We start from the raw sequence: 18,327 nt of genomic DNA, 5'->3' as shown, positions 1-18,327 counted from the left end.
ATTTACCTGTACAATAAATCTGTTTAAAACGTGCATTCTCCTGTTCGATTTCGAGCATCCAGTAACATAATCACACGTCTTGTGGAGCGCTTTCAGAGTATGCATTTATTTGTCATTTGAACTGTTTGGAAACGGAACGTAAATGTGGAAGTCCTTCAAAGATTTCTTATCCTGTTGCGCCCTCTATAGGACAGAGACTAGTCGACGTCAAGCTTAAAGCGTCGTGGCAGAGCATTGAAGTCGATTAGTCGGTGCAACCCCTAATACATACATATATATATGTGTGTGTGTGTATGTATATATATGTATATGTATGTATATGTATATGTATATGTATAGACAGACAGACAGAGATAGATAGATAGATAGATAGATAGATAGAAGTTTTATTTAAACAAACCCAAACAAACTGATATTCTGATACCAAAATAGATGCACAGTTAATAAAATACTCTGGTGGCAGCCAGTTGGCAAAGATTCAAGGTCTGCAAAACCACTGGGCGCCATCTACAGGTGGCTTTTAATATCTGCTTTTAGCTTTGAATGTCAAAATTCCCTGTCCAGGGCTGCTCATAGCTTCAAGATCTGAAAATCTACCAAGCACCAGGAGGTCTCTTTGTTTTCCACACAGATGTATTAAAGTTTTTTTTTTATTTTTTTTATTTTTATTTTTAGAAAACATAATTAGTTTGTTCAAATAAAATGTTAAATAATTTGAATCCAAAAATGCTAATACACTGGAAACATTAAAAACATTTTTAATGTTTGAGTAAGGTTAAATTGTAACGGTGTGCTTTGGAGTGACTCTCCATCGCTCTGTTCTTCTCCCCACCCCCCACCGAAGCTTCAGTTAGTTGTGTCTCTTTGAATGTCCGGGTGCAGATGAAGGGCATCTGATGTACAGTGCTGAGGGGGAGGCAGAAAGGAGTGAGAGGTACTTTGACTGACTGCCTCTCCGTGACTCTCTGTGACTCGAAATTCCTCCCCTTTTATCGGCAACATCACAGCTCAGGTAAGTCTCAAATTTCAATTTATAGTGAATTCATTAAATGATCGCTTCTGGAATAATAAGGTGAAATGAAATAAAAGATAATGCAAAAAAAGATGATGCATATCATGTTGGTGTATCAATAACAATGTATATTTTCATTTATTTGCAGTTTTTAATTGCTGGAGATTCTTCTAGCACAAGTTTAATCTGTTTATTCTATGTTTGTTTTCTGAAAGTACAAAGTTTTAAATAATAAATAATCAGGAATGAAAATATGCACTGTGAAATTTAAGTCATTGTTATAAATTTACTGTGTTTTTAAAACAAAAAGAAAACATAAAATAATTTAATAATGAAAAGTTATATATCATCTTTTGGCATGCAGTATCTTCATGCCATTGCACCCCAGTCATTGTCCACATCAACATGGCCAATAATGGGCACATTGTCTCTGTGCAGGAAGCAAAAAGCTTGTGTACTTAGTCGACTCTTTTTCCAGTCTAGTAGCTTCTGATGTTTGCTTTGCCCCTCCGGACTTTGAATGTGACTTTTGAGCGGGGCTCATCTCCTGGGCCCTGTTACCATGACAACTGAGGCAGCTGATTTATGCGGGGGTGTCATGGGAGGAGTACGTCCAGCATACAGATGGAGAACTCTGAACCCTGTGTGAGAACGGCTCAGAGGGCAGAACAGCAGAATTCTTAGATAGAAAGAATAGAGAATGGGCACATCATGTCACTTCAAGTTTTTCAGGCAGATTTAAGATAGGACACAGGACTCTGCTGACATCCATACAAATTATTGTTGATTATTTTATTTTTATTTTCTAGAGATGAAGAAAGACCTGCTTCTCTTCTGCTTTTTGGTCTCAGCACTGGCTGCATATGTAAGTAAAATCTCCAAATGTTCAGCAATATTTTTATAAGCCCACAATCATGTTCAAAGGTCAAAGAACCAAATGAAATCAGACACCAACCCAAAAGACGTTTCCAAGAAGAACAACGTTCAAAACGCAAGCAGTGAGAATTATGCATGCTGGGAATTTGAGACAAGGAGCTTTTAGAGAGTCAATCAAATGTTATCAAGTGTGCAGATAAATCAGCGGGAACATTGTAAGCTGTAATGAAATCTGTTGTAATATATGACCCGGGCCAACAGAGAGGGTTTGACATAGCTAATCACAAACATGGCTATATATTATTCCATTGCCTTACTCTTGGGATTGGAATGGGAGTAGACTAACTCTTAAATGGAGTTCTGCTGGGCAGTAAATCAATCCCACAATCCCATGGTTGGTGAAAGGATAATTGTGTAGATTTAAAATGACAAAATGCCTCGCTTAAATCATAAGACAAAGGCATGTTTTTCAGTTCAGCTTGGAGAATGTAATGTAAATGGACTCTCAACATTAGTTACTTATCAGGAAATAGAATGACAATACTTCACTGGCAAAATATCTGCATTCCTCCAGGAAATTACAACAGAGTGGTTAGCCATAGATAGTCTCAAACAATTGAGTATGAAGGATTACATAAACAGCAATGTAATTTCATGTTGGTATGAGTTTGTATGAGTCGTGCAGCTGAAACAAGATTGTTGTCTGGGTAAATACAGTTTGTTCTGTAAATAAAGCAGTGAACATCGTGTGCAATAATGTGTGCATGTGTGCCACATCTATGCAATGTCTATGCTGAAAAATGAACATTTTCATAAAGAAACTTCACCGTGGTATTATACTGTCCTACTTATTGCTACCTGGTGAGATATCTATCTATCTATCTATCTATCTATCTATCTATCTATCTATCTTCTCCAAATGAACACTGATGGCAGACTGCTGTACCTATGAATGAGAAAGTCTATTTGTATGGGCATGGGGGGGAACAGTGGGACCCCTCAGCTGTTACCATATGCTGTTGATCACGTTTTGTCAGAAACTCATCTGCTCTGGATGGTTTCTGAAGAGGCCCCTGAGTGGGTCTGTCATTCACATGGAGCCTCTTGAACCTGCCCGCCCTCAACCTCCCTACATCCCAATTAATGGGAAAAAAGGCTGAGAGGGGGTGCTTGACTCTGACAGATGCTCTTTAATTGTTATCCTCCATCCCTACGGATACTCTAGTTTTCACATTCGCAGACACAGGCTGCCTGATTGCTCTGCGCCTCTCTGCATAAGCTGAACACCCTCTGCCTTGAAGGAAGATGTGCTAAGCATATAAGTACTTTTGTGTTCAAATATCATTTTATCTTGTCCTATTTTGTGAGATATCTATCTATCTATCTATCTATCTATCTATCTATCTATCTCTCTCTTTTTTTAGGTACAGAGTAAGCATCATGGAAAAAATCAGCATGTCAAACACAACCCGACTCCAAAAGAGCAGGTAATCCTTAAAAAGATAAAATTTACTCGAAGACCTCTGAAAAAAAAAAAAAATACATATACTTCTGCATTAAATTGTGTTTCTTATAGTTTTCAATACATTTTTTTCAGCCATGTGACAATATTTTAATATATTTATAAATTATATACAACTATACATTTTACATGTTAAAAAATATATTATTTTTCAGCCATGTGCCTACAGTATATTTTAATATATTTATAAATGATATACAATTATACATTTTAAATGTTAAAAAATGTATATTATTATTATATTATATAGAAAATATAAAAAAAGATTGTTCAAAAAATTTGATTCATTCAGAAACAAACAACTGACGTCTGTTTGAGAGAGTCATTGAATTATTCACTCAACTGATTTGTTAAAGAACACTAATTCAATCAAAATATTTCATTTTTTTGTTGTTGCTTTATAAATTAATACAGGATATATAATTTGCTTGCTTGAAAATTGTCAGTCAGTTATATGTTGCTTAAATGTAGGCTTTTTAAAAACTAAATTAAAAATCTTCCTAAAATAATAATAATAATTATTATTATTATTTTACTTTTTTCATTTTTTTAAGCCAGAGTCAGTGAAGCGTCATGACCGTAACAATGGAGTCCTGCCCACATTTCTGCCTTTTGAGTCCAGCACACAGGACCCAGAGGATGAGGACCGTGTGGAGATGAAGCAAGCAGGGGCAGAAGAGCTTGAAGGCTCAGAGGAAGGTGAGAAGAATACACCTTTGCTCCTGAGTGAGGAGGCACTGTCTCAACTCCTACAGGTCCCAGAGGACGTAGATGAACCTGTGGAGGAGGATGAAGATGATGATAGTTCAAAAAAAGACAAAGAAATGAAGGAGATGGAGGAGGAGGGAAAGAAAGATGGAAAATCTACAATGAAGAATGAAGATGGAACTGAAAAAAGAGAAGGTGAGAACAAGGTAGAGGATGCAAATGAGACCGACAGCAGTACTGAGTCAGAGATCCCAATTGATTTGGACTATGCAGCTGACCGTGAGGCTTCACAGCAACTACCCAGCAAGCTGGAGGAGGTCAAAGCTTCAACCATCAACACTAAGGAAAAAGAGACGGAGGAAACAGCTGAAGACGTTATTCCCACAGTCACAGTGGACTATGATTCTCAGCAATCCAACACTGACTCTGAGGACATTGCAGAAGAACAGGATGTGCCAGCAGAACAAACCCAAGATGAGCCTTTACAAGACTCTGAGAATGACAATGAACAAGAGAAGAGTGATCAACAGGATGAGAAGAACAGCAATGCATCTGAGGATGCTATTCTTTCTAGTGGCAAGAAGACAAAGAAGGAGAAGAAAAAGCAGAAAAATGAAGATAACAGCCATGGAAAGAGCAAACCCAAGAAGCAGCGAAACAACCAGCAGCTGGGGAAGATGCAGAGTGACCAAGCCAGTACAATGGAAGCAACTGAAGAACATAACCATAGGAAAGACCCAGAAAAACTGGAGGAGCCCACTGAAAATACAGAGCCTAAAACCAGAAAGAAGAATGGGAAATGGGTACAAAATGCATCACACATACATTGTTATCTTAAAGTAGATGAGCATTTTCTAGATGAACACACAACAGGACTCTATGCTTTTCACAATACATGCTAGTACAGTATATAGCCTACACATGTGCTTTTAGTAGATTAATACTTTGTAAAGAAGTAGAGGCTAAATTCACTAACCACCGCAAACAGTTTAACTACATGCTATTAACACCATATGTAGGTTATTTACACACAGTGCAAACAAAATTATTGATCTTTTTATGCTAATTGCGGCTCAAACACAAAAGCCAGCAATTCTGAAGTAAAATGTTCACTGATTAGTGCTAAAAGCATGTCCATATTTCTCTGAAATTTTATGTTGGTTCTTTGTCTATCGCGACATTTCTCAAGATAAATATCAGTGTCACTGAAAGGTTAAAGGGTTAGTTCACCCCAAAATGAAAATTCTGTCATTAATTACGCACCCTCATGGCGTTCCAAACCCGTAAGACCTTCGTTCATCTTCGGAACACGAATTAAGATATTTTTGATGAAATGTGAGAGCTCTCAGACCCTGCATAGACAGCAATGCAACTGTAATGTTCCCATGTCCAGAAACGTACTAAAGACATCGGTAAAACAGTCCATGTGACATCAGTGGCTCAACTTCAGTTTTGCGAAGCTACGAGAATACTTTTTGAGCGCAAAGAAAACAAAAATAACAATTTATTCAACAATTCTTCTCCCCCGAGTTATGTCTTCCGCCATTTTGGAGAGTACCCAAGAGCGTAATCGATGTAATCAGCGTTGTTTACGTTCGGGGGAGAAAACGCGCGCATGAACGAAATTAGCGTTGATTACACTTAGGGGAAAGCGTGCGTATGCATTGTGATACTCTCTAAAATGGCGGAAGACATAACTCGGGGGAGAAGAATTGTTGAATAAATTGTTATTTTTGTTTTCTTTGTGCTCAAAAAGTATTCTCACAGCTTGCGAGTTGAGCCACTGATGTCACATGGACTGTTTTACCGATGTCCTTACTACGTTTCTGGACCTGGGAACATTACAGTTGCATTGCTGTCTATGCAGGGTCTGAGAGCTCTCACATTTCATCAAAAATATCTTAATTCGTGTTCCGAAGATGAACGAAGGTCTTACGGGTTTGGATGAGGGTGAGTAATTAATGACAGAATTTTCATTTTTGGATGAAATATCCCTTTAAAGCCCTACTGAATATGAAACAAAATAAACCTAAAACCTAACCGTTAGCGTGAGCAAAAGCAAATAAGTGAGGAGAATCATTTACGTTTACATTTAGTAGTTAATGAATAGGAAGTCTTACATTAAAAAAAACGTATTAAAAAAAATTCTTACTTGAAAAATCATGGATAGTTTAAGCAGGTGCGCTAGTTTAAAGTATTTGAATTAGGCCACATATTTTTAGTATATTCCCTCCAAAGTCTTTGAAATGTTTAAATGTGTTGGTTGTGCCTCTTTACAGTCTCGCTTGGTGGGGATGAATCCTGTACAGATCAGGGCCGCTATGGAGCTTTACCCTGACATTCGACCCACCCATCGGCCCAGTGGACAGGGGTTGCCAGATGGTGAGAGTTGTTTCAACATTGTCTCCATAGCCACAAATTCTTATTAGGAATCTGCTGAGCAGAGTTTTTCTTTAACATAGACTGTTAAACCGCCCTGGCTTAAGAAGTCAATGGGAGCCTTAGCCCCTGCTTTACACTCTATCCAAACCAACAGAGGCAAAGGAATGCTGGCATTTTTTACAGGGTTGTTATATTTAACCTTTATTAGATGTCTCTCTGAGAGCCTTTTAAAGCAGCAGTGGATGCTTGATTTGAGGATACAGTATTTGACAAGATATTTACACATTCTTTCATTGTTTTATCCAGACCCCTGCGAGAACTTTCGCTGTAAAAGAGGAAAGACATGCAAAATGAATGATGAGAACAAACCCGTCTGTGTGTGTCAGGAGCCGTCAGAATGTCCTACCAGTGTAAATGATTTTGAGCATGTAAGTATACGTAATTAGTTTAATTTGCATTCAGCTGATTAGAGTAAAACTGCTTTAACTTCCAAACGTACACTCTCCAGAAAAAAAGGTTACAAAAGGTACAAAAGCTTGAAAGTACATACTCATTTACCCCTAAATTGTACATATTAGTACCTTAAAGTTGCATATTAGTCCTTTAAAAGTACATATTAGTACCTTTTGAAAGGACACTGCCCCAGTGACAGTTTTGTACGTTCTGAGAGTGAATAGTTACAAATTCCATTACAGATTAAACCTATAATTAACATATACTGATTGAAGAAAAAAGTATAATAATAACATTTGCTAGTAATATGCTGTTGTCATTCGGACATTTTCATTGTAGGTATGCGGAACTGACAATAAGACATATGACACATCCTGTCAGCTTTTTGCCACCAAGTGTGGCCTTGAGGGGACCAAAATAGGCCACAGACTTCACCTGGATTACACTGGATCCTGCAAATGTAAGAAATACTGATATGCTTGTTTTAATTGTTAGCACCTGAGAGGCAAAATTTGGTGACAATTTAGGTGTAAATATAGATTTAAAGATTTACTTATATGTAGAGTATCTGAAGATTTCTTAACAATGTCTCAGAAACTGCACTCAGATTTACCACGATGAAGTCTGCAATAACAATTCAGACACTTCAATATAAACTCAATCTAAACTCAACTAAAATCAATATTACCACTTAATTTAAATGACATAATTTCATAGTTCCATACTCTTAATGTATAACTACAATTCTTTGACTTTTGTCTATTTTTATTTCTCCTAATGTTTATTTTGCATGTTTTGTCTGGTAGTTATTCCTCCATGTCCAGAGTCGGAGCTGGTGCAGTTCCCTCTGCGTATGCGAGATTGGCTGAAGAACGTGCTTTTGCAGTTATATGAACATGAATCCATGTCTCCTGGCTTTCTCACAGCTAAACAAAGTATCAGGGTATGTATATCAAAGATACTGGACAGATAGTTTTTCATCTAGATACCACATGTCTCCCAAAGAGACCAATAGTATGTTTAAAACAATAAACGGGAGACGAATTCTATTCAGCTCTCCAACTTTTGACAGTAAAATACACAGTGTTGATGTACTACTAGCCCTTGATTGTATCTAAACCACCAAATATGAATTCATCACAGATGACGAATGCTCTGCTCAACAGGTTCAGAAGATCTTTGAAAGTGAGAGACGTCTTCATGCAGGTGATCACCCCGTTGAGATTCTACAGCAGGACTTTGAGAAGAACTACAACATGTACATCTATCCAGTGCACTGGCAGTTTGCACAGATGGACCAGCATCCTTCAGACAAGTGAGGGCTGTGTGTTTGTACAGACTTCTCCTTGCAATATTCTTTAGTTTATCAGAAAGGAGAAATCCCTAATATATCTGTAAATGAAGTCAAATTTCCTTCTAACTTTTGTCTTGCAGCCAGAGTTTTGACCAAAAGACTGATAAAAATATCTCTGATCCCTGATTCCTGAAACTTGCTTAAAGGGGTCATATGATGCGATTTCAAGTTTTCCTTTCTCTTTGGAGTGTTACAAGCTCTTGGTGCATAAAGAAGATCTGTAAAGTTGAAGCTCGTGATTATGGTAAGGGGCGTTACATTTCCGGTTACATTACACTTGCGGTGTTCGGCCAATCCCAATGCACTGGGTCAGCTGGCCAATCAGAGCGGACTGCGCTTGTCAAAGGAGGGGGCTTTGTAGAAAATGAAGAGTTTGAGAGAGGCGGGGCATAGAGGACCTACAATAATGTACAGTATTTGAAAAATAATGTGTTTTTTGAACATTAATGCATGTCAACATATTCTGTTACACCAAATACACCAAATAATGATCTTTAAAATAGCATCATATGACCCCTTTAAAGCTGCCCAATTAGATGAGAACATAGCGATTTTGGGAAATTCTCTGCAGTTTGGAGCTCTACAGTATGTGCATACGTGATTGGTCACGAATGGGCAATTCGTGGGCGAGACGTCTGAGGCAGAAACTATTCTAACTCTGACTTACTCATACAGGAGGTTCAGTAATATTTTTAGCCGGTGTGAGGATGTGGTTGAGGGACATTTCCAGAAAAAGACAGACTTGGTGCCAATATCCTCCGCAACGTCAGTGGTCAGACAGAGGCTTTAAAGCTGCAGTGTGGGGGAAATCTGCCTATACGAACGATTTACTTATAAATGTCTCTCTGCATTAAACTGAGATGCGAGAAAATTTCATATAGTAGCTTTAAGAATCTAATGTTGGCCTTTCAAATGGAGTGGACATGAAATATGCTCATAAGATTTTCTTTCTTCTGTTAATGAATTTTTAGACAAATTGTGTTGTTGTTTTTTTCACATTGTGCTGTTGCAGGTTTCTTTCTCACTCTGAGCTGGCTCCACTGCGTGTTCCCCTAGTTCCAATGGAGCATTGTACCTCAGTCTTTTTCCAAAAGTGTGATGCTGACAAGGACAAATTGGTCTCCTTCAAGGAGTGGTGCAGCTGCTTTGGCATTAAGGAAGGTAAGACTATTTTGAAGGCCTCGTCTTAAACAGCTCAAAGTGATTTTAAATTATTATTCATTCACTTTAAATGCATTATTTATGCACGTTTTAAATAAATCAAAAACTTTAAAAGCAAAACAGGTTTTTTAACTTTTTTTTTCGTATTTTCATTCCTACAGAGGATATGGATGCCAATCTGCTGTTCTGAGCAAGAGTGAATGCCTAAACAAGCATATCTGAGCTAATAGAAGCAAAGGTTGTCTTTTTTTAATTAAATAAGGCAGATTTAACATTGGATGTCTGTTCAGTGAAATTGTACTGTTTTGTATGTGTAGATCTTGATGGACCAGAATGTCTAAAACCCTTTTTTTTATGCATTATATGTAGCATAGGATATAAAAAAAATCAAATGAACTATAGTTAATAACTTAGTTGAAAAATGAACAAAAAATATGTAGTTTTAGTTGCATTGTATGGATTCCAGGGGAAAGGTTTACATAGTGAATATAAACTAAATAAAATGGATTTTATAAAGATGTTGGAAATGTTTTCAGATTATGAAAAAAAGTCATTCTTATGTGCTTGTTGTCAAATAATTAGCCTACGTATTTATTACAAATTATATTAATGGCTTAAATGAATGAATCAGGAATTTATTATTATTATTATTATTTTTTTTTATCCACCAAGCATTTTATATGACCATGTTAAAGATGGCTTCCTTAAAAAAATGATAATGTAATTCTTTAAAACTAATAATGTCTTTAACACCTCTATTAAAGTTCCCTTTTCGATTTGCATCACAAGTTTTATGTCCTATGTCATAAGCTTTGGAAGCTGTTACACACACTGACAACAGTTACTGTGTTTGAAAAAGAACTGTGTGGGGCATGACACTGTAATTAAAACAAACAAAAAATGTGTCTGAAAAAAAAAAACCCTTAGGAAGTCATTAAATTACTGCTGGCTGAACTGTGTGCCGTGAAGTGTACAGTGTAATTCAATGAGCATGCGACTTCTGTGAGCAGTTGAGGCATTGCACACAGTCATCTTCTCTGATTAGACTGACTGCCTCACATGCAATGACCACTTTATCATTTGAGGACAATGACCTCAAATAACCGTATATCATCAGTTACATGTGCCAGAAGTACTACATTTGGAAATTTGTATCTACTAAAGCTGAATGAGACTCTTGCAACCCCACATACGACAAGTGGTTCAGGAATGTATGGATTGACAAATGCTCTGTGATTTTCTTATTTTCTTTTCTGTAGGGTGAATACATGATCAAAAATATATGCAAGAAACAGTTGATTTATATATATATAAAAAAAAAGATAACTTTTGAACAATTTGAAGTGATAAGACCACCTGGTGCTAAGATTTCAGAAAAAGAGTAAACAAATAAATTAATAAATAAATAAAATGCAAGAAGGATTCTGGAGGAAGTAAAACAAAAAAAAAGTCAAAACAAACTTCACAAGCCAGTGATACTGTTGACTTGTATCTCTCCAGAACAAATAAGCCTACTCCAAATTAGAAACGTCTGCTTGTGACCATCATGCAACAGTGCAGTCAAAAGTTGTATTGTGCTGATAATAAATAAATTACACTGAGTGAAAAGCTTACAGGGAAGCTATGGAAATGCATAGATCAAAGAGAACAATGCAATTGACTAATGAGTCATCAGATTGGAGACAAAGTGGTCAATATATTTTATTTAGTCTTCAAATCGATTTTTCATCAATCTTTAAAGTAGCCTAGCTACTCTTTCAATTAGAAGAAATTGCTTGTCTAATCCTAATGTAAGACATATACATAACCCACTGTGATATTGGCATATGAGTTTTAGCATTTCACATTTATAGGCCTACTTCTAAGAAGTTGCTGAGGAGTCTTGTTTGTTTGTATGCAGGTTTGTTTTTACTTTTGTCCCTCAGTACTCGAAAAACAATTTAAAATTCTGTATAAATATTAGAAATACATATTTAAACTGTTTGTTATTGTTATTGTTTTATCAATATGATTGAATTCACGTTTTTCTTTTTTATGCTTCTTCAGAATCAGTGATTGGCTATAAATTAGTCCTCACTAATACACATACAACACCACCGTTCTTAGGAGTAACACGATGCACGTTTACTTTAACACGTTACAAATAGTTACAATGTTAATTGATTTACAAATACGTGCGTCTGTTAGGGTCTGCGTCAGTTCAAAGTTCGCGCGCTTATGGCGACTGGGCGTTTGTTTGTTTATTTATTCATTCATTCATTTTTTTATGTTGTAGCGATGTATTGTTCGTTTGCAGTGGATAAACAGGGAGCTAAACTATGTCACAGTAAAAAGCTAATCGCAGTTGACTCGGACACTGTTGAATGAACTGAATGCCTTCATTTGAGGTAAACACGCTTCACACTTACCTTTTTTTTTTATTAACGTTTAACAAGAAAGTGTATGTTTTTCCATGTATTCAGTTTATTTCCGGTTTATATATAGCCTATAAACACTCATATATTTATGCACATTTAACACAACAGTAAACATGTACATACACATCCACACAGTTAAGAGACTATTTGACAGTCCAAAAAATTAATTTCTCAATAAATATGGAATGATAATGCAAATATTTATTGATTCATGGAGCACATGAAGTATTCAAGTTTTGGCATCAAATGGAATATCATTTGAGGAGAGCATAATCAAGAGAGCTTTGAAGTTTGATGGCTTATGCATGACTTGGATGCGTTACTGTAAACTGTGCTGGCTTACAGCCCCATGAGAACAGATATAAATAAAGCACTGGAAATATTGAATTAAAGACTAAAATTAAATGGAAGCATCTGCCATATGAATTATTATTGGATCTTTTTCCCCAGTAGAGGGCAGCATTACATCAGTACAAATTTGTATTAGTGCCTACCTCGAATCATTTCGAGGATGAGACTTAACGTTTGTTAAACAAACCGTGTATTTATTTATTCTGCAAGAATTTATTTCAAAGGGCTGGTGTGTGCTTTTATAAAGCATTTCTGAATATGGATTTGAAAAGTCTGTTTTGAGGCTCTCTGGGGTTTTATCAGGTCTTTCTCTGGTTCTTGAAAGCATGTTAGCATCTGAATGCAAAAATGACTCTCTTAGGAGAGGATGTTCAAACATGATCCTCGCTGACTTATAAAAACCAATGTTAGCGCTGGCATAATTGTTTGGCCGTGGCCCCAGAGCATTGTATGAGTTAGATGAAACAGCTAATGGTGCACAGGTGACACTTCAAGGGCTCGCTGACACTTTAATGGAATACGAAGAAGGTGCATGTGAGATGTGCTGTTAGGGGATGCAGCTAGAAATCATATGTGTGTATGTGACTGGAGTAGCATCTGACTTGAACATCCTCCTTTGATCCCCCATCCGGATCTTGTGACAGTTTACTGGGATCATCCTGTCCATTTAGCGATCGCTGCTGTAAATTACAGCGGCAAGAGGTCATGGGAAACCATGCCATGCATTTGGAAAATTGTGTGTCATTATTGCATATTATCATAGTTATTTTGTAAAACATCATAAAGGTGCTTTTGATGTTTTTATTTCTTTCTTTTTTGGTGTCTATGTTGGTCTAGTATATTACCTTGATACTTTTTCTTTCTTTGTATCTTTTTTTTTCTTTTTAAAATTTTACTGTATTTATGAATTATTTATAGCCTAGATGAAAAGCCTCAGTATTAGAAGAAGTCCCGTCTCCTCAGGTCATACCTAGTTGTTTTGTCAGTTTATTGATTTCACATTAAGCTCACAACCTTCCTGCCCTTTCTAGCTCTGAATATTTAGATAAATTTTACTCGGCAAAGAAGACTTAATTAAATATTCATGTAACTATATCAGCGCAATCAAAGTGCATATTTACTTATCCGCTAAAATACCACTCTACAAAACCGTCTTGGTTTTTACTACCCTTTTGAAGCATCATTTAATTTTACCAAGGAAGAGGATAATGAGTTTGCTGTACATCTAAGCAAGGCTACTGCAGTTGGTCTATGTAACTGGCTTACACGCAGCTTGTAAATTGATTTTTTTTTTTTGCGTCACACAAGGTTCAAGGTTGGGATGAAATGTCCTTCTAATGGAATTCAATTTCAATTCAATCAAATGCAGTACTAAAAGCTGTTCATCCAATTTGCCTTCACCTCTCTAGCTTGTTTTTAGACGCATCTTAATCTCAAATTAGACAGTTTTGTAGGTTAGCATGGCTGATAAGATAGGTGCTGTGTCTATAAGTAAATGCTGTCTAATTAATGTTCAACTGTTACATAATGTAAATATGCTAAAGTAGTATTGTGCATTTTTTTAGGTATATTTAATATCTTGGGCTATTTTGTGATTTTTTTTTTCACAATGTCATCACATCCAGTGTTGTTTTTGTAAATAATCCTATTAAAAACTATATTTGTTAATTGAAATAAAGGTAAAATAGTGCAATATAATAAATATTAGAAGATGAAAAACTTTAAATGAAAATTAGAAATGTTTCCTGGGCAAAAAAACTGAAAAAAAAAAAAAAAACTAAAACGGATAATTAAAATAAATATAAGTAAATTAATGTAATGAATGAATGAATGATAAAAAAATAACAAAAATTAAAATGAAAACTAAATTTGAACGCTAATTCAAAATATGAATATAAATAATAAAATTCATTGTTTATATGTAAATAATAATAAAATAACTGTTCACATGCTATATATATATATATATGTATGTATGTATGTATGTATGTATGTATATATATATATATATATATATTTACATGCTATATATATATATATATATGTATGTATGTATGTATGTATGTATGTATATATATATATATATATATATTTAATTGTTAGTTAATTGAATTTGAGAAAAAGCCAAATTGAGGTAATGTGGAAAAATGTGGAACTACACTGTAGCCAAGTCAAGACAAAGAGACCATTTGAAGATAATTTTGCTTTTAATTGTATAGTCTTTTTTTATTGTTGATGCAGTCACATCATGTTTATCTAATTTCAGAACTAATGCAGACATAGTGGCATTATACATCCAACATTTCCAATTACTGTATGCAATAAATAAAAAAGTAAACATGGAAACCTCACTGCAGTATTTGATTTGGATAAAAACGGGATAAAATCTTGAGAAAGTTTACTTGCCTGCTATCAGATTGTGGATCAGCCAAGGTTGAGGATAGTAAAAGATCACAAACGTCTCACCTGAATCAGAATTTAGATTTTTCACAGATGTGGAAATAATACTGATAAGAAACACTGGAAAGCCTGTTATCTAAAGAGTTTTCGTAGAGAGTTTCTGGTTCATTGTTCACATGAATAATGTTTACATGGTTCCCCTAAAGAAACGAGAACATCTTTGAAAACCTCTATTGTTGTTAATTCTCTATTACAAAAGGTGTAATGCAAATGCTTGATAACATTTGGAAAGTTTCTGAGGCTCATACTAGGATAGGTATCAATGGAGTTATCATTGTTTTCTGTCTGATGCTCACACAATCTGTACTTCCCTGCCGCATATATTGCAATTAGAGCTAATTGTTTGTCACAGTCATTGCAGCTAAACTTATGGCTGTTGATTCAGCCTGATAAACAGATGTTAATTGGATTTTATTTAGCAGGAGGATAACTTATAGCCTATTCAGAGGCCTAATGATTTCTGTGGATCGTAGAAAGCTTGTTCATAATCCTAATGAGGCGATTTATAAAAACATTCAATTAATCTGTGATAGGTTAACACAGTACTGGGTATAGTTTTGCATCACAATTCATGGCAAACTTACAAAGTATGTGCGTACCTTCGTGTTATTTCCCTGTATTGTCAAAGTAATGAGCTTGGGTCCTGTGAATGGTACTTGTTAATTAAAAAAAAAAAAAGAATTAATACAATTAAATGGGAAAAAAAAATATTCTGTTGTAAATAACACTGATGTAATAAAGCTATATTATATTATATTATTATATTATGCTATATTATGAGTTTTAAGGTCAAGAACTTGAGGCTGGTCCACAGAGACATAAAATCAGCGTAATCCTTTCTTATGACAATACAAGACCAATGTTCAGTTAATATTTATGTAATGTTATTTAGTCATAAATTTAAAAAAAATAAAATTAAAATTTTAGTATTAATAAATTTGAACCACAACAATCAAATCTTCTACCAAGTAATATAGTTAATTATCCTGCCTGCAGGCTTTTTGTGGTTGCAGTCTGATCAACTTGGCTTAACTGTCACCCACCATTTTTTAAAATAGGCATGAACGTGCACTATCCAAACTTAAATTGTTGTAATTTATTAACACTTTAGAATACAGACCTAAGGTTGGTCTTTTTTTATAGAAGACAATCAGCAGATTATGGCAAAAGTGGAATTAAAAGTATCAAAAAGTTGTAGAAGTTGAAATTTATTGTAAAGAAAATACACTGTACTAATTGTATTTTATTCTATATATAATAAATATTTTACACAACAGGTTTTACTCTAAAATTGCTATAACATTTAAGCCGTCTGTCTAAATAAGTTATGTTCCAAATTTGAAGGTGATATGAAAAAAATTGAGGTTTCTGTGAGATTTTATTTAGAGCGTTATACCAGAAACAGCCACTGGGTGCCATCCAAACTCCATTCAATTTTTTTAATGCATTTTTCTGTCACATGTGTTAAAATTTCTCTGTCAATATTGCTTCTACCACAAAATAAAAAACCACCAAATATGTAATCCTGAGACTCAGACCTTTCCAATGATATGTTTTTTGTCAAGATTATAAAAAGTTTTGATTGTAAAAGACCGTAATGCATTTTGTAATATGACTCTTGACACTGCCCGCTAAGGGGGAGGAGACCGTCAAAACATTTTAAAGTACCATTTCCATGGTAACGCAATGTTTGATTTTAAAATGGTTTTCACAGAATGAATTTTGGGCTTCTTAGCTTTCAAACAATATATAATTTATGATGATTACTAAAACATTTGATAGAGAAAAAGGACAACAAAAAAAGAGCGCCAAGCGTCCCACAGGTGGGACGGTGACAGTTAAGGGGTTTAAGTCATTTTATAATGCCATTGAATCCAATCAGAATTAATCAGAGTTGGTACTACAGTTGTATAACTTCTGATATTAATAATCAAAATTCAGTATGTGAACTTCAAATGGAACCCTAGTTCTCCTTCAGAGTGAACATCACACTGCTCTTCAATCATCTGCTCAAATGGTGTCACACAACTTCAATTGATAGCTGTTGCAAGGAGTCCACTGCAGAGCCACTGGGGTGGGCTTGGAAACCACTAGTTTGCTGTAAATTTTCTAAAGAGAGTCACATCAGAGTCTTTATTAACACAGACTCCTCTCTATCCCTCTTGCCAGCTTGGTGAGATCGATGAATGATCCATGTCACAGTGGCAAAATCAATACTAAACGCATAGACATGACTTTTGAAGCACAGGGTGTCGTTAAGGTTGCGTCTTAGCGAGAATAATTTATTTCCCAACATGCTTTTATAGAGTGTTTTGGTGTTTAGTTTATTTAATGCATGGTTAACAGTGCTACGGCAAATGTGGAAAACAGTTTGTCTCTGACATTGTCACGAGATTTGTAGCCAGTGGTGACCCTGTGGATAATGAGGAGACAATGCGGGAAAAACAAGTTGCTGAGGTACATCCTTTCTCTTTTGTTCAGTTGTTTTGTTCTGAATTATGGTATTTCAACCAGCCAACTGACTGTATCTCACTGACCAGCAGTTGTCTTGCTTAGATCTGATACAGCTTCTTTTTTTTTTCCTTCAGCAAATGCAAAATGACATATTGCAAATGCTGATTGTTATCCATGGAGATTTTTATGGGGTTCGGTTCAGTCAACAAAACAGTCTGTGCACATTGAATGCAATTTGTTTTACTTCCTGAAGCTGCACATGAACATAGTTTTTACAGCAAGCCCTGGAGGGACAAAGACACAATCACAGGGTAAAGTGACTCCAACAACTGCATCCAAAATCAGTTTATTGCAATAGCTGTGTTTCCCATACATTGATTTATTTGTGGCGGCCCGCCACAATATCAAAACTGACAAATTACAAATAGATTTTCCAAAAGGCTTTGACTTCGTTGAATAAACCTGAGCACTGCACGTTTCAAAATCGAAACCCTGTGTGGGTATTTTCATATCACTGTATTTCTGAAGGAATACGATGGTCTTCAGAAAATTTTCAATGTCATTTTCATTTCATCTTGCATGTAATGCCTGATAAAGCAAGGTTTGAGAGCGCAGCGCTTATTTGATTACAGCCGTTACCTGGGAAACCTCTATTTCTCCTGCTCTACAAGCGCCTCCTGCTGGCAGAGAATGAATTTGCATATATATGCCGCCACAAATAGTGTTAAGTCTGTGGGAAACACTGAATAGTTTATGTTCATGTGGTTCTCCTTTTTTATTTATTTTAGCAGGCTTCACATTGATTTGCACATTGACATTTCTTGCATGTCAGAGGTTTAATCTCTCTTCCATTCTTAATGAGTGACTGTGACAGGCCTCTAACAGAAGAGTTGGTAGGTTTGACGCTGGTTGTTGTTTGGTGGAGGAAACATGGGTGCCCATATAAAAACCCTCTTTTATTTAATCTGCAAAAACATAAAATGTGTTGTTAAAACATAAAATGTGACAAATTTCTTAATATTTCTTAAAGGCAACCTGTAATGTGTTATTGTTCTCAGATTAAGTTCTGTAGATTGATTCTGAATTTTAAAGGATTAGTTCACTTCCAGAATAAACATTTCCTGATCATTTACTCGCCCACATGTCATCCAAGATGTTCATGTCTTTCTTTCTTCAG

The 18,327-nt window shown here is 35.5% G+C and overlaps 1 protein-coding gene across 1 annotated transcript; it reads left to right on the top strand.

The window, feature by feature from the left end:
- Nucleotides 1-848: 848 nt before the first annotated feature.
- LOC107742536 (SPARC-like protein 1) lies at nt 849-9,811 on the top strand. Its single transcript, XM_016555542.1, has 11 exons — nt 849-1,012; nt 1,822-1,877; nt 3,313-3,375; nt 3,965-4,921; nt 6,398-6,500; nt 6,807-6,928; nt 7,293-7,413; nt 7,760-7,896; nt 8,120-8,268; nt 9,320-9,468; nt 9,630-9,811. The coding sequence occupies exons 2-11, from the start codon at nt 1,824-1,826 to the stop codon at nt 9,656-9,658; spliced, it is 1,884 nt and encodes a 627-aa protein (XP_016411028.1). The 5' UTR covers nt 849-1,012; nt 1,822-1,823; the 3' UTR covers nt 9,659-9,811.
- Nucleotides 9,812-18,327: the final 8,516 nt, after the last annotated feature.

The sequence above is a fragment of the Sinocyclocheilus rhinocerous genome, unplaced genomic scaffold (genome assembly GCF_001515625.1).
Source record: "Sinocyclocheilus rhinocerous isolate Xijiao unplaced genomic scaffold, SAMN03320098_v1.1 scaffold1158, whole genome shotgun sequence".
In the NCBI taxonomy this organism is placed as follows: domain Eukaryota; kingdom Metazoa; phylum Chordata; class Actinopteri; order Cypriniformes; family Cyprinidae; genus Sinocyclocheilus; species Sinocyclocheilus rhinocerous.
This window is presented reverse-complemented; position numbering and strand designations above follow the sequence as displayed.